The sequence below is a fragment of the Phacochoerus africanus genome, chromosome 5 (genome assembly GCF_016906955.1).
Source record: "Phacochoerus africanus isolate WHEZ1 chromosome 5, ROS_Pafr_v1, whole genome shotgun sequence".
Lineage (NCBI taxonomy): Eukaryota > Metazoa > Chordata > Mammalia > Artiodactyla > Suidae > Phacochoerus > Phacochoerus africanus.
Genome location: NC_062548.1, coordinates 43,405,831 through 43,433,464, shown reverse-complemented (window position 1 = coordinate 43,433,464; position 27,634 = coordinate 43,405,831). Strand labels below are relative to the sequence as shown.

The following is a 27,634-nucleotide window of genomic DNA, read 5'->3' as shown; positions in this document are numbered from 1 at the left end:
GTGCAAACACTAAGACGCTGAAACTGGAGAGGAGTTCTCATTGTGGTTCAGCAGTAACAAACCAGACAAGTATCTAAGAGGTTGCAGGTTCGATCCCTGACCTTGCTCAGTGGGTTAAGGATCTGGCATTGCCGTGAGTTGTGAGGTAGGTGTCACATGCAGCTTGGAGCCCCTGTTGCTGTGGCTCTGATTCGAACCCTAGGCTGGGAACTACCATATAGCACACCTGTGGCCCTAAAAAGAAAAAAAAGACGGTACGGGGATTGAGAGTCCTTCCTGCTACCACATCACCACTGCCCCAGCACATGCCGGGCTGCGGTTCCTGAGGATGGTCCTTCAGGATCCACCTTGTCCAAACCTTCCACTTTATGATGGAGTGCAGACCCACATGCCTCTGAGAGTCTTCCCCTGGCCCACCTGGAAACTTGACTTCTCCCCAACCTCCACTCTGTGTCAGAAAATGACACAAAAGCAAACACCAGGTGGGACAAAGGATTGTTCTGCAATATTCGCTTGTTCTGATTCCCCCAGAAGGACCCTAGAACAGCTGGGTACACAAAGCTTTGGAGTCATAAAATAAAGAAAATGCTCATTAAATGCACACAGCTCTCAAATTGGGAAGAAGTGAAAATCACCTCTGAGATGATATAGATCAATTAGTAAGAAACAGAAATCGCTGTTTAGACAGAATGTTCCTTGTGTTTTCTTTCTGCTTGGTGTTTGTTGATTTTTAAAAGGTGAGCCTACCTTTCAATTTAAGATTTAAATTCAATAGAGAAATAACTTAAAATGAGCAAGCTGGATCGGAATGATTTCTAAGCAATCTTCCAAATCAGACACTCTGCGATTTCACAGCAGAAAACAAAGGGCTAAGTCAAGAAAGAAAACCTGAGGGCAAAGCCACACTGGACTCAAGTGGAAACTGGAGAGACCCTCCCTGCCCTAAAGTCACCCCCTCCAACCCAGAGAGTTGGCTGCTGGTCGCAGAGGAGGAGTGAGTGGCCAAATGCAACTGCACAAAGAAACCTAAAAGGTAAAAGGCGCACATCTGCGCCGACAGCCAGGGTGACAGGCCCACTGGACCGGCAGGTCTCAACGGAATCAAGGGGTCTTAATGGCACCGAGCCCATGTACCGAATGAATGGCTGGTTCATGAGGATCACCCACCTACCAACAACTTTTAAGGAATAATTCCCTCCCCCCAAATTGTATTGGAGGACAGTTTATTCACAATGTTGTGTCAGTTTCAGGTGTACAGCAAAGTGAATCCAGTTATACAGATACACACACCCATTCTTTTTCAGATACTTTTCCATACAGATTACTACAGAATTTATTATAGATTACTGAGTAGAGTTCCCTTTGCTGAACAGTAGGTTATCTGTTCTTACTTTTTTTTCAAATTAAAAATTTTTATTTTCTAAAACTTTTAAAATTACCCAAAGGGATACGGGCTTATAGTTTTCAAAAATCCAGCGCTATGGAGGCCGTATAATGCCAAGAGGTTCAGTTACTCCCTCTTGGTCTCAACACTGGTCCCCACCTGCTTAAACATTTTAAACTCTGTTCATCAACTTCACTTTGTTCAGTAACATAGGATACTGAATTAAGTTTCCTTCTAATAGCTGATACTAATTTTTTCCCTTTTCTTAAAAAAAATTTTGTATTATAGTTGATTAACAATGTTCTGTCAATTTCTGCCGCACAGCAAAGTGACCCAGCCATACATACAGACATTCTTTTTCTCACAATAACCTCCGTCATGTTCCATCACAAGGGACGAGATGCAGTTCCCTGTGCTACAGGATCGCATCGCTTATCCACTCCAAATGCTTCAGTTTGCTTCCACTCCCTCCCCCACAGGTACCCATTTTATATACAGAAGTGTGTATATATTAATCCCAAACTCCTAATTTGTCCCTCCCCCCCAACATCTTCCCTTTGGTAACTTTAAGTTTGTTTTCGAAATCTCTGAGTCTGCTTCTGTTTTGTAAATAATTACATTTGTATCATTTTATTTATTTGTTTATTGTCCTTTTAGGGTTGAACCGTGGCACATGGATGTTCCCGGGCTAGGGGTCAAATCGGAGCTGTAGATGCCAGGCTACAGCAGCTGCCGCTCTACCCTACAGCCACAGCAACGCCAGATCCAAGTCTCCTCTGTGACCTACATGGCAGCTCAGTAACACCAGATCCTTAACCCACTGAGCAAGGCCAAGGTTCGAACCCAAGTCCTTATGGGTACTAGTCAGGTTCATTACCACTGAGCCAAAATGGGAACTCCCATTTGTATCATTTTAAAATTAGATTCCACATATAAGTGATAACATATGACGCTTATTCTTTCTCTGACTTACTTCATTTAGTGTGATAATCTCTAGCCATTCATGTTGCTGCAAATGGCATTATTTCATTCTTTTCATGGCTAAGTAATATTTCATTGTATATATGTACCAAATGGTCTTTATCCATTCTCCTGTCAATGGATATTTAGGTTGTTTCCATGTCTTGGCTGTTGTAAGGTGCTACAATGAACACTGGGATGCATGTATCTTTTTTTTTTCCCCCCATGGCTGAACCCACAGCAAAGCCAAGGATGCTTACACATACTGTGCCAGGCCGGGAATCAAACGCTCACTCTGCAAGACCTGAGCTGCTGTAGTTGGAGTCTTAACCCACTGTGCCATGGCGGGAACTCCTCTTTTTTTCCTTTTTGGCTGTGCTTGTGGCACACAGAAGTTCCTGGCCTAGGGATCACACCTGCACCACAGCAGTAACCAGAGCCACAGCATTGACAATGCCAGGTCCTTAACCTGCTGTAGCACCAGGGAGCTCCAGGGAGCATCTATCTTTCTGAATTGTGGTTTTCTCTGGACCAATGCCCAGGAGTGGGACTGCTGGATCATATGGCAGTTCTCGTTATAGTTTTTTAAGGCCTCTCCTTCCTGTTTTTCATAGGGGTTGTACTAATTTACATTCCTACCAACAGCGTAAGAAGGTTCCCTTTTCTCCACGCCCTCGCCAGCATTTACTGTTTGCAGACTTTTTGATAATGGTGAAGAATCATCATAACCATCTATTTATATGAAAACATCCTTCAAGAACATTTATTACAGTAAGTTCTTGATAACTCGGCAAATTAATCATTTGACTGAAAAATTAATCTTTGGTAACTTGAGCCTTACAGCTACTTCAGAAAATTGTGGAAAAGGTGAAAAGAAATTAATTAGGGTAATTGGGGCCATAAAAAGACTGCTGTGGTTCATGACTCTTCAGATACGGTATTGCTTCTACATCTTGAGTAGCTATGACTATCTCCATCCAGACTCATTAAATGTGCTGTCTACTGAGTCCTTCCTTTTTTTTTTTGCTGCACTCACAGCATACAGAAGTTCCCAGGCGAGGGATCAAACCTGCGCCACAGCAGTGACAATGCTGAATCCTTAACCTGTTTAGCCATCATGGAACTCCAAGAATTTTAGACTAAAAGTTATTCTTCAAAGGCTCTGCATATACATTTTCTCAAGTTACAGGTAGAGGCAGTAAGATGAGAATAAGGAAGGCAAACTCCTAAAATTACCAAACCATCTGGACGACTAGTAACTGTAGGCGAGCATTTACTTCCCATCCTTGTCCCTTTCTCCAGTTCAACCATGGGGCCTAATTCATGGCCACAGAGTGATTTTCTACAGGAACGACTCTCATGGTGAAGAGCTGCCAGAAGCACTCTCCCTAGTCCTAGACTAGAGAGAAATACTAGACAGCCAGTAATTTTCAATTCATGCTTGTGAAGTACAGGGAGCTAGTGTACAGTGGTGCAGAGACATCAGTATCTCTGCAGGGCCACTAAAGCTGTGAGATGAGCCAATCAAAGATGACAAAAAGACCTTGGGGTCATAAAGCTCCATCAGTTTCAATCCTGATCTCTCCCTGATCTGAAACTGGATGTGGAAGACAGAAAATTGTGAGAAAATAAGACACACAGGGGGAAGGGAGGTGAGGAAAGCTTCTGAAGTACTGAGGTGGACACAAAGACCCACAAAGTAGCCCAGTCCACCACAGGGCAGCTGGGCATCAGGTCACTGACACTCCAAGGGGCAGGAACTCTCGAAAACTAACCTACGGCAGAACCGCCAGAGGAGCTCGTTTAAAACTGCAGACTCCAGTGCAGGAGTAAAGAACCAGTTCGTCTATTTGGCAATCAGCCTGAACTGCCATAGAGGGAGGTGGCTGGCAGACACTGGCAGGCTGAGAAAGAAAAACGAAGGCTTCACAAATAATAGTGACAGACAGGTTCCTCACCCTTCCTCTAAGAGATTCTGAACCAGCAGGGCTGGGTGAGGCCCAGGAACCAGTCACCCTGATGCAGTGGCTCCACCGACACAGTCTGAGACACAGACAGAACTAACTCCAAGAAACACAGCGTGCCCTGGAAGGGCTGTAGCTGATGGCTCGCCACACACACGCGCCAATGGCACTGTCCCACATCCCGGTCAGGCCGGCAGGACAGGCAGGACACAGAAGACCACTCCGCAACCCTCCTCTGCAGAACAGCTCCGCACCAAGCCACACTTTTACTTCTGGTTAGACATCATCGGCAAAGGCCTGGGCGCTTGGCCAAAGCCTCCAAGTTAAAATTCTCTGAGACATGACCAAAGCGAATCCTAACACCACTCTCGTGAGTGGTTTTAATGAGCAGCACTCCTGACGAACTCCCTCCGCTACAACTTGAAGAATGGGGACGTCTCTGCAAGACAGTTCTTAGTCTTTCTCAAAACAACAACAAAACAAAAAACCTCCAAGCCATAGGAACGTTCTATTGGCAATAACCCTTGCAGGATACCACCTCTGGGAGCCCCATGGGCGACGGTGAGAGAACCTGATCAAGAGGCCCCTTCAGTCACCAAACTTTCTCAGATTAGATAAGCCCAAGATGTGTCCCACTTCGAACAGAGCTCCTTTAAAAACAGCCCCAGACCAGAGTTCCCTGGTGGCCTAGTGGTTAAAGACTTGGTGTTGTCACTGCTATGGTACGGGTTCGATTCTTGGCCTTGGAACTTCCTTCCACATGCCATGGGTGCAGTCAAACAAGCAAACCTAACAACAACAATGAACAATCCTGGACCCACAAGATAGGTCAGCAATGACCTAACTGACCAATCCAGCCCCAGCTGCATCCCCCTCCTTCCTACAAAGGCTCCCTTGCTCTGGGTTAGAACTTTTTCAGGTGAAAATGGTAGAGAGCCCAACTCCAAGCTTGAGCAAGAAGGCCAACGTCACCAGGAATCAGGTGGCCTCCTCTTCCAGAGGACAGCCCTGGAACAACTCCCACCTCCCACCCCCCCAGCACTCGAAGGCAAACCCCGTCTCTGAGCAGCCCAGGTGGAGCTTGATGCCAGGCCACAGAAAGACAACCACACTGCACCCTTGCCAAACCCTGCTCTTCTTCATCATTCAATTGCTGTCACTCTTAGTAACCCAAGTTATGAACAAATAAAACAATATGCATATGGTGTTTTATTGGATCTAAAACAATTGTTTCTAAAACACGCCCTGCCTTCAAAGACGCTACAATGTGAAAAAAAAGTGCATCTTAGAATCAGGAAATACAACGTAGTAACACAGCAAAGTTTTAAGAAGCTTCAAAATCTGTAGAAGGTTAAGAAACTACAAGTGAAACGGCCCAAGGCAGAGCTGCGATGAGACCCGCACGAGAGTGCAGAGGGATGTGCTCTGTGCCCCATCTGTCCTGGGATACATACGGCCTCAACAAGGACCCTATCTGCACAGGGGCTCCGAGCCTTTTAGGGTTCTGGGCAGCACATCCCAGAGGGTGGCCACAGAGCGTGGGGCTCCACCGTCTCCATGACTACAGGACACACCTACACCTCCCAGGCGACAGTGCCCACTGCCTGACGGTCCCAAGATCCACCTGCACATCCACCCTCCTGCGTTGCCTCACCTTTCCCGTGGACTTCGGCCAGTTCCTCCCAAGCCAGCGCCCTGGGGGCTCCGCGGCCTCCACTCATCCTCCCCATCTTGCCCTTCAATCCCCTACTTGAGGCTTCTCCGAAGGCTCCGTCTAAGGAGGCCCCTGTGTCAACCCCAACCTCTGTGTGCTACTCATTCCTGCTGGGGCTGGATTTGTCAGTTAGGTCACTTGTAATCCCTTGTTTTCCATCACGACACCTCCCAATGATGAAAGAGGGGTGAGCTCTGTGCCACCCGCCTGCATTCCGGGCACACCTGGGCTCAGCGAATGGTCAACTAAAGGAATGGCACGTGCTTTTGCTTTCTCAACAGCACCCAGTGAGGTTGGAATCCTCTAGGAGAGGAGAGGGACACGAGCCCCTTGACCAACGACTGGGCTCAACCAGGGCCCCAGGTGATTTGGTACCAGAGTCCTGAGCTCAACGGTTCGGCACAGCAAATCCAGCTGGGCTTCCAAAGGCCACCCCCAAAGCATGAGAAAAAACAAAAATATATTCAAGGCTCCAAAATGTTCTTGTTTTTAACTAAATCAGCCTAGATCTTTGGTAACTGCTTTCCCTCACTGTGCAGAAATCTATGGACACCAAGTGGTCAAGTACAATTTAGGACATTCAACAAAGACCACAGAGCACGTCTGAGGAATCATCAACGAGTGGTGTGAACACATCCCAGAGGACTCAGGGCTGCTCAAGCGTGATGCCAGGACACAGCAAAAGAGCTTCGGGCGAGTTCTCGTGGCTCAGCAGTAACCAACCCAACTAGTATCCATCAGGATGCGGCTTCCATCCCTGGCCTCCCAGTGGGTTAAGGTTCTGGCGTTGCTGTGAGCTGTGGTGTAGGTCAGCAGCTGCAGCTCCAATTCTGCTCTTAGCCTGGGAACTTCCGTAAGTCGAAGGTGCAGCCCCAAAAAGCAAAACAAACAAAAACAAAAGAGCTTTGGGCCTTGCAAACAGACTACCCAGCTCTGAACAAACCCGAACCCCTCAGAGATGCTCAGCCTCCTCCATCTGCAAAACGGGAGGTACGATGATATCTCTTAACTGCCCTGCTTCTGTCCGTTCCTATGGTTTCTGTGCTGGGCCCAGTGTGAAGGCTGTGATCGGGTCAAGCTGCCCTGTGCCCCGTGGGGGAACATCGGCGGACCTCACTGCAAAGGCACCAGCTGCAGCCCTCTCACGAAGCAGACCCTTGCCCGTGGGAAAGTGGTGGCCAGGCAGGCAGTGCAGCTCCCACAAACCAACACACTTCCCCAGTTTACCACACTGTCCTGCTAAGGCCAAGGCGCGGGGGAGAGAGGGAGAAAACTGGCATTATCTGTTGGCTGTCACGTTGGAGGGGTGAGATGTATTGCTACTGCCTCCCTGAGCCATTCCCCAGAGCAGGGGCTTCACCTGGGGACGACTGGGCAGGGGCACGATGAGCAGCAAGTGGGGAGGCCAGAGAGACTGCTAAACATCCCCCAATATACACAGGACGGATCCCACCAGAGAAAGATCCCACCCAAACATCAACAGTGCTGCGGGAGAGAGAAGCCCTGCCCTAGACAGGGCTGCAGGCGGGGCACACTGCAGGGAGCCTCTCCAGTCCAGTCTCAACCTGCCTTTGACAAACACACCACTGCTGGGAACTCAGACCCCCGGAGCCACAGAGGCAGGCAGGGGAGCCTGCAGGGAAGGGAATGTGCCACTAAGCTGCGGCTAAAGGAGAGAGGCTGGAAGAGTGGGGCTAGAGAAGATTTGAAAAACGCGAAGAAAATGTGAGGTCAAGGTTTTCCAGAAGACAAAACACAGGATGTCTGTGAAAAGCCGACATGAATACTCTGAAGCCAAAATGTGCTCCAGGTCACTAAGCAAGTTCAGGTGACAATCGCCAGCACCGAAGTGCAGCCTACCATCCTCCCAGTGAGGCTGGTAAAGGAAAGGCAGGCAAGAAGCAGGGATCCCAGCCTGCAGCCCCAGGGCTCGGCGGTGCCCCCAAAAGGAACAGTGGGCTTTGTTTCAGGTCTGGGTCTGCCCAACTGGGAACAGAGCAATCCTGTAACAAAAATTACTGGAAGGAGAGAAGCAGTTCCAGGAAAGCTACACAGAGATGATGAGAAGAAATAAAGCAAAAACTTCAAGTAGCTTGAGAACCTTTTTGTTTGTTTTTTGGGTCTTTTTAGGGCCACACCCACAGCACATGGAGGTTTCAGGCTAAGGGTCTAAACAGAACTGTTGCTGCTGGCCTATGCCAGAGCCACAGCAATGCCAGATCCAAGCCACATCTGTGACCTACACCACAGCTCATGGCAATGCCAGGTCCTTAACCCACTGAGCGAGGCCAGGGACCAAACCCACAACCTCATGGCTTCTAGCTGTGCCACGATGGGAACTCCCACACCGGGAACTCCGAGAAAAGATCTTATTACTTGCACCCTTTGTTTGTTTTTGTGGCCATACCCACAGCATGCGGAAGGCTCCCAGGCTAGGGACTGAACCTGCACCACAGCAGTGACCCAAGCTGCTGCACTGACACACCAAACCCTTAACCCACTGAGTCACCAGAAAACTCCCTACCCTACCCTTTCTTTTTGGGTCTTTTTTTTTAAGGGCCATACCTGAGGCATATGGAAGTTCCCAGGCTAGGGGTCAAAGTGGAGCTGCAGCTGCCAGCCTACCCCACAGCCACAGCGACTTGAGCTCCGAGCCACGCCTGCAACCTACACCACAGCTCATGGCAACCCCGGATCCTTAATCCATCGAGTGAGGTCAGGGATCAAATCGATGTCTTCAGGGATACTAGTCCACTGAGCCACCACAGGAATTCCTACCTTCTTTCTCTTTTATTGCCACACCCACGGCATATGGAAGTTCTCGGGCCAGGTACTGAATCCAAGCTGCAGCTATGCCAACACCAGATCCTTTAGCTCATGGCACCAGGCCAGGGGTCGAATCAGCACCTCTGCAGCAACCTAAGCTGCTGCAGTTGGATTCTCGACCCACTCGCCACAGCACAACTCCTCTGCCCTTTCTTTCTTAAGAAGGAAGAATGTAGCAGACAGTGAACCTGACCAGGGAACCTTAGAATCACCGTTTTCTGATTTTCATCAAAAACAAAGAGGAGTTCCCATCGTGGCTAAGTGGTTAACAAATCCGACTAGGAACCATGAGGTTGCAGGTTCAATCCCTGGCTTCGCTCAGTGGGTTAAGGATCCAGCGTTGCCATGAGCTGTGGTGTAGGTTGCAGACTCAGCTCAGATCCCGCGTTGCTGTGGCTCTGGTGTAGGCTGGTGGCTATAGCTCCGATTCGCCCCCTAGCCTGGGAACCTCCATATGTCGAGGGAGCGGCCCAAGAAATAGCAAACAAACAAACAAACAAAAACAAAGAGAAAGAGACCCAAGTCTTCCTGCTCCCAACAGCCTCAAAACTTCCAAGAACTGTAAGCAATCAACTTCTTAGTTTTGGCATATGTATCAACATTATATAAGATGTTAACATCAGGAGTTCCCATCGTGGTGCAGCAGAAAAGAATCCGACTAGGAACCATGAGGTTGTGGGTTCGATCCCCGGCCTTGCTCAGTGGGTTAAGGCTCTGGCGTTGCCATGAGCTGTGGTGTAGGTGGCAGACGCGGCTTGGATCTGGCGTTGCCACGGCTGTGGTGTAGACCGGCAGCTGCAGCTCCAATTGGATCCCTAGCCTGGGAACCTCCATATGCTGCGGGTGCAGCCCTAAAAAGCAAACAAACAAACAAGATGTTAACACCAAGGGAGTGGGTCCTGGGGATACGGGAATTCTCTGTGATATCTTTACAACAAATATTCACAATAAAGTTTTTTAAAAAGTCAGAGAACAAAAACCTTTTTCTGAACACAACCCCCTGGCTTTCCCCTGAGCCTTCCCACACGGCCCTGCACAGCTCCGCGGCCGGCAGCCCGGGGAAGACGGAAGGGCGGCCCCGGGCCCTGAGCCGCCGCCTGGCAGCCTGGTGCTGCTGTGCACGCGCAGCGAGCACGTGCGCGCGCGGCGAGGTCTGACGAAGCGGTGCTTCCTCTTCACGGCTGGAATTAAAGGAAGTTCTACTGGGCGGCACAAAAGGAGCTATTTTCCCCATTAAGCTCTGGGTTCATCAGGGGGATCCGTTCTAAGGATGGTTTCTGTCCTGAGGTGGGAAACCTCAGGGAGAAGGCGGACAGGCGAAACCGCGTGTCAAGCCCAACAGGAGGGGCCATGGCAGCGAGGCGGTACAGCCCTCCGCCGACAGCTCTCCTCCGGGCGACCGACACAAGGCCCACGCCCGCCGCGACTCACAGACAGCAAGTGTGGAAAAGCCCGTCTGCCGGCGTCTTGGCCCCACGACTGAATCAGGATGGTGACTCTGGAGCAAAGCACAAGGGACTCACAGACACAAACTCCCTCCACGAAGGGAGACCTGGCCCCGTCAGCTTTACTGGCCCTCTTGTCGGCAGCTCATCGCAGAAAATGACACTCCCCGAGAGTGTACTCCCAAGGACACAGGCTGCTGTCCCGTCACTCACGACCCACTGCAGACCCACAGCCTGCGAGCAAGGGCGACTCACCATGTTTGGCACACTGGTGACCGAAGCATTCTTGATGTCTGCAGGGAAGGGAGGCAGGCTGTTGACCATGCTTTGCTTGCCGGGTATCTGGGGGTTCACGCCGGGGGCTCCCATCTGCTGCCCTCCAGCTTGACTAAAGGGCTGTCCAAATGGACTTGTATTACCAGCCATTCCCATCTGAAACAAAGAGAGCGCCATGAGCTGTTGGGACACAACCGCATACGAAATGCTCACTCTGGCCCATCGCAGCCAAAACCACCACTTCCTGTGAAACCTCCCTTTCGACTGTACATTAAAGGCTCATCCTCAGGGTTCACAGGGAGGCTTATGAACAGAGCAACTTGCTCCAACACTACAGACTAGAGAAGCCGCTCTCAGCAACCCCGTCTGCCCCTCCTAAGTGTCACCCCGAGAGCCAGTGCTCTCACCCCCAGCTCAGGCCCTAGTCCCCACCGCAACACACGAAATCATCTGGAAAACAAAACCTTCCAGGATCACTGGCAAAGGGGAGCTCCTTCAGTTTAACCCTTAATTACTCCGTAAATAGTTTCTTTCAGCCACCCCCCCCCCAGACAGATTTAAGTTTCCATTCCTTCAAAATGCACAGGAGAAATACTGTCAAAGAAATGACATAACGGCTTTTGCTGTGAAATAACCCAGAGAGGTGAGGGGGTAGTGTCGGTGAAAAACGCCTGGCCGAACATCAGGACTCCTCACCAGGGGACAGGTGTGGGGGCTGCTGCACCAGTCCTTCTAATGTGACACACGTCTGAAGTTTTCCTTAGTAAAGCCTTATTTTAATTGCAACCTGTTCCCACTGGGCAGCTCACATTCCTTCCAGGGACCTCGATTTAGCTCGCCTGCAAGGGGAGAGTCTGGCACCAGACAACTGCATTATTTCTTTCCGCTCCGAAATCCCACACTGCAAACCAATCACTGCTCAATACACTGACCCTTTTCTGATGAGATGTCCACGCAAAAACACAAATAAAACCAAACCACTGTAACCAAAAAGATCTTGTTCTGGCATTTTCATGTGCACTGGTGGCTTCCCTCACAGTTGACATTTCTCACTTTTTGAAAGTGCATACATTCCAGCTGCCACTTTGGCCTATTCTCTTTACCCAAGTAAACTGAACAAACCCCACTAAATAGGTTCAACTTTCAGAGTTCAGATGACTTGACCAAGGCTGAGACTTAACCAGTAAGCTCTTTAACATAAAGGATATTTCTTTTTTCCTTTACTTTTTTCTTTTTCTTTTTTTTTTTTTTTTGATGGCTGCACCCATGGCATATGGAAGTTTCCAGACCAGGGGTTGAATCTGAGCCACAGCTGTGGCAAACACCAGATTCTTAACCCACTGTGCCACAGCAGGAACTCCACATAAAGGACATTTCTTAGTCTTAACTAGAAGTTGTCATCTGAAACTCAGAACTGAAGCAAAAATTTCTATTTTCAGAAAGTGTTATACTGAATTAACTCCATGTAACAGTTCTTACAGAATTTCTGTTTTACTGTATAAACTCAAACACTGTTTTCAGAGGCCTAAGAATCTAGGGGGAAAAACATAATTTTAATTTCCACTTCCTAAATTTCATTTCCTATTTCTCTACTTATGACCAAATATCCGGGGGCACATGCGTCCATTCATGCTCCGGAGTCCGTGCTCAGTTGGCCAGCGTATGCCACGCACCCGCCGTGAGCCAAGCCCGGTTCAGAGCGAGCCTGGATGCCGCTTTCCTCCTTGGCATGGATCCTGCTCTTTATATCCACCAACGTGACAAACAAGAAAAGTCAACGCCGTTTTGGAAGTTTCCAGGACTGATGAACCAAAGTGGGCGGCAGCTGGGAGGCGGGAAAGGCGAGGGAACGGCCCAAGGCAGGCAGCCCTCGAGTGTGGAGAGGCAAGTAAACTCCAAGGGGTCAGCAAGCGCCCAAAGGGGACCTGCGGGGCTCAAGTTCGCCAGAACTGTTTAAAACCGTCTAAGGCTCTGAGACTATCTGGACAATGAAACCGAGCAAGTGTGTGGTCTGGTCAGTGAGCCACTACTTGCCTGGTGAGCCTCCGGGACAAAGCACCGGCATGCTGTGGTGCACGGACGGACCTCATCAGGAAATCTGTCCTCCCCTTCTCCTCCTGGCCAGCCCACAGTGAAGGAAACCTCAGGAGGATCGTGGTGGCAATCCTCATAGGGCAAGAACCAAGGTAAAGTCAAAATCGCAGAGGGCAGGTGAGCAGTGGCCAGCTCAGGGACCACGATGCATGTAAAAACCAGCGGAAAAACCCCACCCTCAGCCTGTGACAACAAATACATTCCAAAGATAAGCCAACGTGAGCCCTGCGGGACCAGGAGCCAAGACCAAGGCTCAGCTCCCTGCTCCAGGGCCAGCCCTCCTTAACATCAGAGCTGACGGAGGCCCAAGCAAGGACAGTCCTCCAACAGGCCACCCTCCATCAGCCAAGTGGCCCCCGGGTCCCAACTATCTCCTGGCAGAGCCTGGCAGGACTGGAAGGCTGCCCTCCAGTCCCAGCCTGCAGGATGGAGTAAAAGTCCTTCACTTCTAGAGATTTCTAGATTTCTGATTTCCTATCTGTATCTATTCTCCGTTGACCAGCTGAACATTCCCAAGTCTAGTTAACTCATGCTTAGTACAAATGCTCATGATAAAAATAGTATAAATCAAGATGTTTGTCTAATTCCACTTGACGAAACCTACATAGTTCTTCTAATTTCCCAATAGCTACTTGATAACAATTTAGTCAACTTCGTTCTGTTTTTTGTTTTTTTTTTTTTTGTCTTTTGTCTTTTTAGGGCCGCACCCGCGGCACATGGAGGTTCCCAGGCTAGGGGTCTAATCAGAGCTATAGCCGCTGGCCTACGCCACAGCCACTTCAACATGGGATCCGAGCCGCATGTGCGACCTACACCACAGCTCATGGCAACGCTGGATCCTTAACCCACTGAGTGAGGCCAGGGATCAAACCCGCAACCTCATGGTTCCTAGTTTGATTCATTTCTGCTGCGCCACGATGGGAACTCCATGAACTTTGCTTATTTTCAACTGAAGTTTGTCAGATTTTTTGCTGAAGGCTGTTACAGAACCACCAGGTAATCTTTTCAATAAAATTCAAAAAGCAGAATAGTAGAAACAGGCAACTGTTCAGTTAATGGTCAATTTATACAATATATGAACAAATTAAAGCCTATGGAATAAATACGCATACTGTCTCATTCAGCAACAACCCATACATGCTAAAATATCCTTTCACTCTATTCTCTCAGAACCAGGTCCAATCTTGGAAAAGAGGAAAAGTTAACTATAGTAAGTACCAAAAATAAGGCAAGTTTTCCCATAATGAAACACAAATTCAATGTTTTACAGGGCTACCAAGTATACTCGTGAAAAAGCAATCTTGTAACCGAGTGTATCAATCCATCCATCATCTGAGAACCCACTTACTCAGCTGTCTGTCAATCACTTCAATGGGAAAATAAAGACATGTGAACTACAGCGCCGGTGTCACAAGAAGAACAAACTAGGTGAGGTTAAAAACAAAACAAAAGAAACCAGTACCACATCCTGAGGCCTACCCCTGCCACAGGATGGGGAGTAGGTAGCAGCCCTGGCGTAAGACCTGACGAGGAAACCCGTCTTCAGGGTTTAGTTCAAAGCAATCTGAACAATGCCTATAGTAGCCTCACTACGAAACAAAGTCAGTGTCTGCAGCAATTCTGGTGACAGCACCTGGCCCATCAACCAAAAACTACTGAAGTTGTGAGCTGCTGGGCAAGCAGGTGAGTGACAGCCATCTGTAGAAGAGGGACAGAGCAGACACTTACTGCAGATCTGCTCAGGAAGGTTCAAAACAGAACACGACTCTGAGGCAGGATCTGTCGTAATATTTGTGACAGTCCATCCTAAATCAGGTGTATGGCATCAAGTCAGGATGAAACTTCTTGCCTTCCTCCGTGGCCCTGGGCCCCAGAACACAGTGGGTATTCAATAAGTATCTGGGTCAGGGTCCAAATACATGAACACTCCAAGAGACCCACCGCATCGTGCAGCCCACCCTCCAAACAACGGAAACCCCCATATCAACCCTAAGGGCAGGGGGGTCAAGGACCTGGTCACCAAAGCCAGACAGAGGTGAGGGTCACCACTGGACCCAGCAGGCACCGGGAGGGGCGGCAGAACAGGCTCCTTTCTGTCTTCTCAACAGCCACGGCGAGGACCTCAGCTACCAGCCAGGCTGTCAGTCCACTGGCTGTGCCGAAAGGCTGAATACAATGAGAACGTGCACTTGGAGTCGGTTTACAGGACTGAGCAGTTCTGAGCCCCATGGCAGCACACGTGGGAGCGCAGCATGGCTGTACTACAGGAACTATGCTTACACGCACTCGGCCGGCAAACCCGTGGCTTAAATGGGTGGCCTTGGCCAGGCTGCAGCCCAAGGTTACCACTGGTACACTGTGATGCTGGTCCATCTGCCTCCACGGTCCCCCCGGCTGCAAACGGCCTCCGCTGCGGACCTCGGCGTGGGACAGATGCTCTCTTTTCGACTCGTGTCATGACGTGACAACGATCAACATACTGACAAGGAAGCTGCGGGCTCCCAAAGAATAAGAGGGTCGTCTCCACCACTTTTTCTAGGGCTGCTCCCGCTGCCCATGGAGGTTCCCAGGCTAGGGGTCTAATCAGAGCTATAGCCGCTGGCCTACGCCACAGCCATGTCAACATGGGATCCAAGCCGCATCTGCAACCTACACCACAGCTCATGGCAACGCTGGGGAGATCTCCTACTCGGCTAACTCATCTGGTCAGATAAGGGAGGAGCTGAGAACCGAGGAACTAGCCAGCTGTGTCAAGGCAAAGTCACACTGTTCATGAAGTTTCTCCCAGAATGGGTTTCGACAAGACTAGAAGCCCAGTATTCACTTTCTTGCTCCTTCGTAGGAAACAGTCTCTCTGCAGTTAGGGGCACCACAGGTGGTACCTCCTGGCCCAAACTCCCTGATGGTGAGATGCTGGGCCAGGGAGTGCTGGGCAGTCCATGGCAGGGAGGGGTGCTGGGGCAGTCACGCCCTAACACATTTGTGCAAGGTGCATTTTTTTTTGTTTTTTGTTTTTGTTTTTTGTCTTTTTGTCTTTTTAGGATCGCCCCCGCAACATGTGGAAGTTCCTAGGCTAGGGGTCCAATCAGAACTGCAGCCGCTGGTCTACGCCAGAGCCACAGTAACACCAGATCTGAGCCGTGTCTGCAACCTACATCACAGCACTGCCGGATCCTTAATCCACTGAGCAAGGCCTGAGACCTCAGGGACGCTAGTTGGGTTCATTAACCGCTGAGCCACAATGGGAACTCCGGGAGGTGCATTTCTGAGAGAACAAGTCCAATATCAGATTCTCAAAGGGGGTCCTAAGACCCCCTAAAGATTAAGGATGCCTATCCTTGGGGAAGGCACTTCCCTCACAAGTGTCAGGGAAGGGCTGGCTCTTGCCAGGACCTCACACGCCCCTGCCACTCGCAGGCCTGTCCCCGTAGACGGACTCCCATCCGTCGACCTTCATCCAACAACCACGCTCACAGATGAACTGTGCCCAGTTTCCAACTCCAAACATCCTCCTGAAAGGCACCTTCACAGATCATAACCATTTATGAGCCCAAAGCTTCAGGGGACACATTGTGTGATGAGCTGAGACTATCAGGAGAGGGAAGAGGAAGGATGCCCAGGACGGAGAAACACAGCCAGAAACAAGCTGCCACGTCCCAACTGTACCAAGAGCCAGCCCATCAGGGCTTCGGAAATGCTCTGAGTGGCAGCAAACACTGAGTTTGATGTGGTTTTGATGAACCCACTAAACACCTTGTTTTTTCAAAAGCTGAGTTCTTCAGTTTTCCTCACATCTTGATATACACTTAAAACCACACTACACAGCAGAGTGATCAGAGGAAGTACTGCCAGGGTGTGCGTGTGTAACTGATGCTGGTCAGGAAACAGAAAGAAAACAAAATATAACCTTTAGCAATAAGTTAAGGACAATAGGACAGGTTAAAATTTTTAGCTGCGGAGTTCCTGTCATGCCTCAGTGGAAATGAATCTGACTAGTATTCATGAGGACGCAGGTTCGATCCCTGGCCTCATTCAGTGGGTTAAGGATCTGGTGATGCCATGAGTTGTGGTGTAGGTCACAGATGCAGCTCAGATCTGGTGTGGCTGTGGCGTAGGCCGGCAGTTGCAGCTCTGATTTGACCCCTAGCCTGGGAACTTCCATATGCTGCAGGTGTGCCCCCCCCCCCCAAAAAAAAAGAGAGAGAGAGGGAGAGAGAGAAAGGGGCGGGGAGAAAATGACAATTCGTTGATATGGAAAGGGTGGTCAGAAAGCTTAGAAACAGCAAATCAGCTGGCAGTGAACCTGCTGTGAGGTTCACGCCGCCCCCACCACAAGCGCATCACCCCTGCTTAGGCAGAACCCTGTCTCCTCCGAGCTCCAGAAACCGCTGCCAGAGACAGGCTCAGTGCACCAAGAGCAGGCACTGGCGAACACAGCCCAGAGGCCAAAGCAGCCCAATGCCTGTTTTTGAGAAAAAGAGACACAAGTTTTATTAGAACACGGCCACAAATAAGATTTTGTCCTGAGGGGCAGTGAGACATTGTGGACTCTGGCGACATTTACCTGGTCTGAGGGTGGCCCTGCCACTTGCTTGCTGTGTGAACTTGGGCAATTTACTTAAACCTCTCTGTGCCTGAGTTTCGTCACTGGTTAAATGGAGGTAATAGCACCTCCTCTTAAGAGAATTAAGTGGATTCACATACTGAAGCCCCATGAAGAGGGACTGACGTGTAGCAAGGGCTATAGGTGCTGACTAGTACACTGTTACTTGGCTTTGGGGGACTGTTTTACACGAAATATAATCTCTTTCAGAAGAACGTGGAGAGTAATAGTAAAATGAACATTTTTTTCAGCGAATGTGTGATGGTGGGGAGTGGTTCCAACAGGAAGGGTCACCAGGGGGATTACTGTCATTTTACTGAGACATTTTCAGAGAATCACGAAATAAATTTGTGACCAAAACAATCTTACACACTTACCAGTTGTAGAAATATGTTTTTCCCCCCTTTCTTTCTTTTCAGGGCAAAACCTGTGGCATATGGAGGTTCCCAGGCTAAGGGGTCGAATCAGAGCTGTAGCTGCCGGCCTACACCACAGCTCACAGCAACGCCGGATCCTAAACCCACTGAGCGAGGCCAGGGATTGAACCTGTGTCCTCATGGATGCTAGCCAGATTCGTTTCCACTGAGCCATGATGGGAACTCCCTGGATTGAAATTTAAATCAAAACATAGAAGAAGTGAACAAGAAAGACCATTCCCACCAAAAAAGAGATTGATGCAACTCCCACTTGCAAGATGCCGAAGACAAAGCAACAAACGTTCCATTTGATGTGGCTTCAACCTAACCCAACAGGTTTATTAACCTCAAGTTTTTACCATCTTTCTTCACGTGTTGGTATACACATAAAACCAAAAATTCATATGAAGTGTGTAAAAAAACACCATTTAGTGAGCAAAATTTTGCCAAATAATTTATGAGTCACAAGTATTCATTCTTTTCAAGGACAAAAAAAACCAAAAAAACAAAAACAGAAAAACAAAAGCCAGAACTAACCCAGAGTGTGGCCATATCATCTGGAAAGCCAAAAGCATTTTCTCTTGGCAACCTAACACTGCTGGGAGAAAGCCAAGAGAAGCAGTTTTCGTGGAGAGGCACGGCTGCATTCAGTTGTCTGCTATCACCCACTTGCTCTTGGACTCCTTCCAGGAGCTCGACTTGGCAAATAAAGAGTAAGTAGAAATACTCTACAGATCGCAAGGCCAAAGCCATTGCCCGGCTGTCCTGTGTCACCTGGGAATAGGAGAACTGGGCTCAAGAGGTGGGGCCACGTGAGCAGCCCACCTTGCTGAACAACGTGGAAAGCGTGGCCCCACATCTGCACACTCCCCATAGACAAATAAATTGTAACTGGCCGACAGGTACAGGTATTTACCGACTCTCATGGTACCACACTTGGATAATATGTGTCCAGAATGTGACTCAGAACAGTGCAAACTCCTAAAGAGAAGGTGACAGGACAGCAGACCACTGCCAAGGCCTCAAGCCTGGGGCCTCATTGGTGTTTGCCCAGTTGTTCTAGAAACTTCCAGCAACAAAAGCAGTGCCCTAGCACTGACGGTGTTCCTCACCGGTTAAGACACACCGGCTCCCAGGTACAGTCTGCCTTAATTCACAAGCGAAAGCACAGGCCGAGGCCAGTGGGGGAATCGATCCCGAGTCCGTGGTGAACAAGGAGTATGACCGCGACCTCTCGCTCCCCCTAAGCTTTAGTGCTCCTCGGCCTTGAGACATGAAGCACTGAGATGACACTAGGTGATCTTTAAAGTTCCTGGTGATCCTAAAACCCAGGGACTTTTCTGGTTATACACAATCGGCCCTTGAATCCTAGGGCGTCCCACTACTGAAAGCCCAGCGACTGGCAATGAGAGGCAGCTGGGATCGGGAGTACACGAGGCCGAGTGCCTGTCCCTGGGCGGGGGGACCCCACTAAGGCCATGCTCCCCAGGGGCGGCCAGCTGCCTGCCGAGGAGACTGGGACTTTGCAGGGCGCTCCCTGCCATCCTCACTGCACGGGCCCCCAACCCTCCACCGCCTTGCAGCCTCCGTGCCATTTCCCAGAGCCTGCAACAGGATGCACTGCCAAGCCAACGAGAGGGGATGAAACTTAAATCCATTATTTCCCCTCATTCTTCCAAGTCCTAACATTTTTTTTTTTTTTGTAGGAAAGCAGCCTCTTTAGGATTGAGCCAAGCCAACCCTTACCAAGTCCACAATGGCTGGGGAGAAAGAGGAGGAAGAGAAAAGATGCTAAAAGAGGAGGAAAGAGAAGGGAAAAGCTAAGAAAAGAGCCCTGCACACTTCACAAAGACCTCACTGCAACTCAGCTACAATACAATGCGACAGAAGGCCAAGCTCTTAATAAACCTTACCCCAAGCCTCTACAAGGAGAGCTCTCCTGGTACGCCAGGAAGCCCCCTCTCCTCCATGGACGGACAATCCTCTTGAAAAATAATGCAACTGAGCAAGCAGCAGGGACAGTGGGGAAACAAGGTGACGCCCACACAGGTCATGCAGGAGCTCGAGGAAGGAGAGGCAGAGGCAGCAGAGCGTGCAAAGGAGGCTTTAGCGAACACGGCCTTCGATTATTTCCAGTAAAACTCAAAGGAGAAAAAAAAGAAGGCTCACATTTCAGAGAATTTTGTCCTTCCTCTCTCCCTTGGAGCAGGAAACAAGTTCTTGAAACAGACCGACTGTGGGCTTCATGCTGGGGCAGGAGAACCCGCACATGGACGGGAGTCCCAGGAGGTAGGGGGAGGACCCAAACCCAGGGTTTTCTGGGGCCTGCGTGGCCGCAAGAAGAGGACGGAGGGGATAAAGCCAATCCTGCCCAGCTTATTAAATGCCATAAATCTCAAGCCATAAAGCGCATTCAAAGACATAGCACTGTTTCAAACACATGTGGCTCGACGTCTAACCAAACCCGAGCTGTGTGAAGTCCTAGCAAAAACACACTTGGCAGTAAAGTATTCTCAGTCAGGTCACTGGGGCAGAGACGTGGGCTGAGGACACCCAGAGGCATCTTAACACTCTACAGACACTGCGCCTCATTCCTAAAGACAACGTATGTAAAGGCACCTGGAAAAGGAAAGCACAAAACCAACGCGCGGCATTAAAGCCAAGACAGTGCTCTTCCTACAAAAACTTGGCCAGTACTGACAAGAGAAAAATGTGCCTCTTGCAACATTCGGTTCTAAAAAACAGGATACAAACAACATAGTCCCCATAACACAGGCTCACGTGTGTACAAAGAGCAAGGAAGAGAGGATGCCCAGGTATTTAACAGTGACTAACTCTGAAGGGCTTAGAGATGGTTTTTAGTTTTAAAACATTTTCTGCGTTACTCAAATTCTCTGCATAAAGCATTGTTAAGCTGTTTCTCAAAGCCACGTTCGACTCAAACCTTCTGACTGCCCACTGACAAGATGACCCACTGTTGGGCTGCACAGCTGTACTTAAAATATTAATTTAACCTGTCATCAGACACTGAATAAAATTAGGTAGATCAAACTGATTATGACTGCCAGAGATGACTCCTGAGTGGTAATTTAAATCAAATTCACCCTGGTTATAATATGGCTTTAAGCTGTCACACTTTGCTCTAATGTATTATACATGGACAAGAAAAAAAGCCTGAATGAGGCTCAGCCACTCAGACATCTACCACTACGGCCGGCAAAGGAGGCTGGAAGGCGGAGAAAAGAAGCAAAGCAGCCAATCAGGGTATAAAAGCTGTAAGCTGCTCCAGCAGCTTGTGTTTATCAGCTTGGAAACTGCACGGGTGACCCTCGCTACAACCAAGGCACAATGATCCTGCTACCTTCACTTTCGTTCACAGTTCAGGCAGCAAGAGATACCATTTCGTCCAAATCTACCTGGTACCTGAGGTCTGGAGACTAAGAGGCAAGGGACTGGATCATGAGGGATTTACCAGAATGTGTTTGGCTCCCAGGTTTTGACAGCGAGGTGCGCTTACAGCTGGAAAGTACCTATTTAAGGAGCAGACCTTTCCAGTAAGGAGACGATCCAGCAGCTATCACATGCGCCCAACTCTCAGTAAGGGCCACCAGCTTCCCAGCTCTCGGCTCTGACGCTGATGATCTCTGGCAGAGTGGAAGGTGAAAAAGCGGCAATACACACGCTTAACTATCATCAGCATGACGTCCGTTAGGCATCTTCCGGAAGGGAGACACTGTGGGGTGGTGGAGGCACACAGCATGCAGCGCCACGGCCTCTCCAGCCCAAGGCAAGACATAAGCTACAAGGAGCACATGTGTGCTGTCAGCAGGAGGCACCAACACTGACTGCTAAACAGAGTCAAGGAGGGAGAGGGGCCCTGGCCTGGGGGCAGACAAACAGCTCAGGAGGTCCAACCTGAGATGGGCTTTCAGAAGCAAGCTACGGAGTAACCCTGAAATTCATCAGCAGCGGCTGCTGCTCTGCACCACCGCCATGAATGAGAACGAGGTGAGACATCTCAGGAAGGGGCTGGGTATCACTGGGCCTAGAGAGGTTACTCTTGCAGTTCTGAAGTCTGTCTCTACTCAAATACACACACGGTCAGACCAGAGGACCAGCATCTGGCTGGGAGCTGATGGACAGATCTAAGGTATTCACTAAAATGGACATCGAGGAGTTCCTGTCATGAATCAGTGGTTAATGAATCTGACTAGGACCCATGAAGACATAGGATTGATCCCCGGCCTTGCTCAGTGGGTTAAGGATCTGGCATCGCTGTGGCTGCGGCTGCAGTGCAGGCCGGCAGCTGCAGCTCCTATTTGACCCTTGGCCTGAGAACTTCCATATGCTATGGGTGCAGCCTAAAAAGACAAAAAAAAAAAAGGACATCAAGACTGGGAAGAGCAGAACTAAGCTGGTTATTTGTGTTGACACTCCCTTGCAAGAGGTAAGCTCTGTCCTGAAGCGCATCCTTAGCAACACTGACAGACAGGAAGGAAAGCTGCTAAGATCTTGCCAATCAGATTCAGAGAGACTCCCATCTTCCGGCCACTCCCACTATGCACACCTTTCCTTCAAAGGACCCACGTGCAGCAGGAGCTCATCTAGGGCTTTAAGAGTACAACTGCCAAGCAGGTGGCACCTGCCATCTGACAATACATCTCCAAGCAACATGTGCCACATTCTCTGGGGAGAACACACACTCGGAACCCTCCCTGTCCGTGCCTTATCGCCGCACCCCAGCACTTTCTCCCACACCCCTATCAGCACAGCCACTCAACCACTGAGATCACACACCCCGAACACCATGCACAGAGGGCTGCTCAGACTTCCTGTTTCTGACCTGAATGGAATAGCATATGGAAAATGCTCTAAAAACCACAAAGCACTGTGCAATCTTGAGGTGACTTTAAGATCTCTTTCCAAAAATAGAGCACAGAAAATCTCTAACATCAGACAGGGTTCTCTAAAGTGAATAGATTTTCTTCAATACTGAAAAAAGACAGGCATGCATCATAACTGTTCACAATTTACAAAGTTGGGTAATTCCAACGTGATGTTTGAAGTAGGTATTTCCCAGTATTAGCTATCTCTGGCCTTGTTCTAGGATCTAAGATGGTTTGTTTTCCAGTTCATTCTTCAAACACGTGTCAGAAAAAGAAATAAATAAAATGGCTCATTATTAAGGGCATGAAGTTTCCATTTCGTAAATAACAAAGCAACCACTGCAGTCATACCATTTTTCAAAAGCCACAAACCCAAGTAGCATATCCTTACCTTAAACGTAACACAGGAGTTCCCGTCATGGCGCAGTGGTTAACGAATCCGACTAGGAACCATGAGGTTGTGGGTTCGGTCCCTGCCCTTGCTAAGTGGGTTAACGATCTGGCGTTGCCGTGAGCTGTGGTGTAGGTTGCAGACGCGGCTCGGATCCCGCGTTGCTGTGGCTCTGGCATAGGCCGGAGGCTACAGCTCCGATTCGCCCCCTAGCCTGGGAACCTCCATATGCCGAGGGAGCGGCCCTAGAAATGGCAAAAAGACAAAAAAAAAAAAAATTACTACGACAAAAACCTCTTGGTTCTCAGATTCAGCTACAACCACTGCTTGAAGTTCTTATAAAATGCAAAGTTTTTGGAGTGTCAGGCGTACATTAAAAATCTGCATAAACAATAGAGAAAAATTAAAATACAAAAAATTTAAAGAAGAATTTTTAAAGTCACATGAATACATGTTAAAATAAGTGAATCAGGAGTTCCTGATGTGGCGCAACAGGAGGGGGGCGTCTGCAGCACTGGGACACAGGTTCAGTCCCCAGCCTGGCACAGCAGGTTAAGGACCTGGCATTGCCACAGCTGCGACATAGGCTGCAACTGCAACTTGGGTCTGATCCTTGGCCTGGGAACTTCCATATACCGTGGGGCGGGCAAAAAGGGAGGGGGGGGACGAATCCGGCTGCAGTGACCTGGGTTGATACTGAGATGCGGGTTTAATACACAGCCCAGCACACTGGGATAAAGAAGATTCTGGCATCGCCACAGCTGTGGCTCGGATTCAATCCCTGGCTCAGGAACTTGCATATGCCACAGGTGTGGCCATTAAAAGATAAAAAATCAGATTTGTATGTGTATCAATTTTGAAAATAACACTTAAAAAATGAGATGTATAGTATGCCATGTATGTCATGTATAAGATACTTAGGTTTTAATCTGTTATTTTTATTTATTTTTTTATTTTTTGCTTTTTAGAGCCACCCCCGTGGCATATGGAGGTTCCACGCTAGGGGTTGAAATGGAGCTGCAGTCGCCAGCCTGTATCACGCAATGCAGGATCCAAGACGTGTCTGCAAACTACACCACAGTTCACGGCAACACTGGCTCCTTAACCCACTAAGCAAGGCCAAGGATCAAACCCGCATCCTCATGGATCCTAGTTGGGTTTGGTAACCACTGAGCCAAGAAGGGAACTCCATGTTACTTTTTTTTAAAAACAGCTACACCTGCAGCATATGGAAGTTCCTGTCCTAGGGGTCAAATCGGAGCTGTATCTGGGACCTATGCCACAGCTTAGGGCAACATTGGTTCCCTAACCCCGAGCAAGGCCAGGGATCAAACCCATATCCTCACAGAGACAAGGATGGGTCCTTAACTTGCTGAGCCATGCCAGGAGCTCCTTAATCTGTTAAACTGTATTTTGTTTATTTTAAAAAGCTATAAAGAAGAAACAAATCTTCCATGCAGAAGCATTCCAAGTAAGTTATGTGGACACCACACTCCCCACAAGGAAGGGAGAATCGCAACCCACTCTTTGAGCATGGGCTGTACATGGTGACTTCCTTCCCAAGAGGACACACTAGGAAGGGAAGGAAGCGTAAGAGCACAGCCAAGACATCACCTCAGCCAGGGGAGCCGAGCGTCCACAGTGCTAAGCCATGCAAACACAATGGCTGATGCGGTAAAAATGGCCCTTTATCGCCATCTTCCTTTTGTTAACACTCTAAGTCCAAAACCCCAGTCTTATCACAAGAAAAATAAAAGACATATCCCAATAATAGGGCATCCTAAATGCTACCTGACCAGTTCTCAAAACTGTCAAGGTCATCAAAAACAAAGGAAGTCTGGGAAAATGTCACAGACAAGAGCAGCTTAAGGAGACGTAACAAGTGCAATGTGTGGCACTCTCGTCCTGGCTCAGCAGAAATGAACGTGACCATGAGGACACAGGTTCGATCCCTGGCGTCGCTCAGGGGGTTAAGGATCCAGCATTGCCATGCGCTGTGGTGTAGGTTGCAGACATGGCCCAGATCCCGCGTTGCTGTGGCTGTGGTGTAGGCCAGAAGCTATAGCTCTGATTCGACCCCTAGCCTGGGAACCTCCATGTGCCGCAGGTACACACCCCCACCACCAAAAAAAAAAAGAGAGAGAGAAACTGTGAAGAAAATCTGGTAAGTGTCAACATGTACTAATTCTAAGAGAAACACAGATGCTGATTATATTGTTCTTCAGTGTGTTTTGAAATTTTTAAAAAACGTGGAAAGTCAAAATCAAACTTTTCTTTGCTATAGTAGCAGTATTATTAAAAAATAAATAAATAAAACAATTTAAGAGGTAAGACTACCCTCTCAATAATGTAGAAAAAGCCTTTGACAAAACCCAACACCCGTTTCTGATAAAGCCCCTCCAGAAAGTGGGTATAGAGGGAAACTACCACAACATAATCAAGGCCATGTATAACCCACAGCTAACCTCCTCCTCAGTGGTGAAAAGCTGCAAGGATTCCAACAAAGACCAGGAACAAGGAGGTCTGCTCTTGCCACTGCTATTCAACAGAGCTGTGGAAGTCCTGGCCATGGCAATAAGAGAGAAAAAGAAATAAAAGGAATCCAAACTGGAAAGGAAGCAGTAAAACTATCATTGTTGCAGATGACAATGTCACTCTACCTAGAGCTCACCCATGAATCTGGTAAAGTTGCAGGATAAGAAATTAATACAGAGATTGACTGCATTTCTATATATTAACAATGAAGGGTCAGAAAGAGAAATTAGCAAAACAACCCCATTTATCACATCAAAAAGAATAAAATGCCTAGGAATAAATCTACCTAAAGGGACAAAGACCTACACTATGAAAACTGTAAGACACTGATGAAAGAAATCAAAGATGATGTAAATAGATGGAAAGATATACCATGTTCTTGGACTGGAAGAGTATACTACCCAAGGCAATCTACAGATTGAATGCAACCCCTATTGAATTACCAAGGGCATTTTTCACAGAACTAGATAAAAAAAATTTTCAATTTGTATAGCACAAAAGACTCCACATAGCCAAACCATCTTGAGAAAGAAAACTGGAGCTGGAGGAGTCAGGCTCCCTGACTTCAGACTATACTACAAAGCTACAGGCATCCAAAGAATATGGTACTGGCACAAAACCAAAAATATAGATCAGTGCAACTAGACAAAAAGCCCAGAAATAAACCCAAGCACCTTCGGTCAATTAATCTAGGACAAAGGAGGCAAGAATATACAATGGACAAGACAGTCTCTTCAATAAGTGGTGTTGGGAAAATTGGACAGCTTCATGTTAAGGAATGAAATTAGAACACTCCCTAACACCATAAACAAAAATAAACTCAAAATGCATTAAAGACCTAAGTGTAAGACGAGATACTATGAAACTCTAGAGGAAAACATAGGCAGAACACTCTCTGACATAAAATGCAGCAATATTCTCTCAGGTCCACCTCCTAGAGTAATGACAATAAAACAAAAATAAACAAATGGGGACCTAATTAAACTCAAAAGGTTTTGCACCACAAAGGAAACCATAAGCAAAACAAAAAGACAATCCACAGAATGGGAGAATATATTTACAAATCATGCAACTGACAAGAGATTAATCTCCAAAATATACAAACACCTCCTGTAGCTCAATACCAAAAAACCAAACAACCCCCTCAAAAAATGGGCAGAAGATCTAAACATATGTTTCTCCAAAAAAGACATACAGATGGCCAAAAAACACATGAAAAGATGCTCAACATCACTAATTATTAGAGAAATGAAAGTCAGAACTACTATGCAGTACCACCTTATACCAGCCAGAATAGCCATCATCAAAAAGTCTACAAACAATAGGAGTTCCTGTCCTGGCTCAGTGGTTAACGAATCCGACTAGGAACCATGAGGTTGCAGGTTCGATCCCTTGCCTTGCTCAGTGGGTTAAGGATCCGGCGTTGCCGTGAGCTGTGGTGTAGGTTACAGACACTGCTCGGATTTCCACATTGCTGTGGCTCTGGCGTAGGCCAGTGGCTACAGTTCCAATTTGACCCCTAGCCTGGGAACCTCCATATGCCATGGGAGCGGCTCAAGAAATGGCAAAAAGACACACACACACAAAGTCTACAAACAATAAATACTGGAGAGGGTACACTGTTGGTGGTAATGTAAACTGGTGTAACCACTATGGAAAATAGTATGGAGGTTCCTCAAAAAACTAAAAATAAACTACCATATGATCCAGCAATCCCACTCCTGGGCATCTATCCATAGAGAACCATAATTCAAAAAGATACGTGCACCCCAATGTTCACTGCAGCACTATTCACAACAGCCAAGACATGGAAGTAACCTAAACGTTCATCAACAGAGGAGTGGATAAAAAGAAGTGGTACATGTTATACAATGGAATATTACTTAGCCATAAAAAAGAACGAAATAAGGCCATTTACAGTAACCTGGACGGACCCAGAAACTATCATACTAAGTGAAGTTAGACGGTGAAAAACAAACATCATATGATATCACCTATATGTAGAATCCAAAAAAAAAAAAGGATACAAATGAACAGGAACAGACCCACAGACTTTGAATTGGGGTTTGGGACTGATATATGCACACTGAGGTATGTGAAACAATAGACCAATGGGGACCTGCTGTGGAGCACAGAGAGG

General features: G+C 48.2%; 1 protein-coding gene across 5 annotated transcripts in view; it reads right to left on the bottom strand.

Annotated features, from left to right (window-relative positions):
- The window catches only part of CREBBP (CREB binding protein), a 140,328-nt gene that overhangs the window by 68,190 nt on the left and 44,504 nt on the right, over nucleotides 1-27,634 (bottom strand). For 4 of the 5 annotated variants that reach the window (XM_047780672.1, XM_047780673.1, XM_047780676.1 and 1 more), the window contains exon 3: nucleotides 10,549-10,725. The exons of the other annotated variant lie outside the window; for it this stretch is intronic. In XM_047780672.1, coding sequence (XP_047636628.1) covers nucleotides 10,549-10,725 — 177 coding nt within the window. The remainder of the gene's footprint in view (nucleotides 1-10,548; nucleotides 10,726-27,634) is intronic. 5 annotated transcript variants of the gene reach the window in all.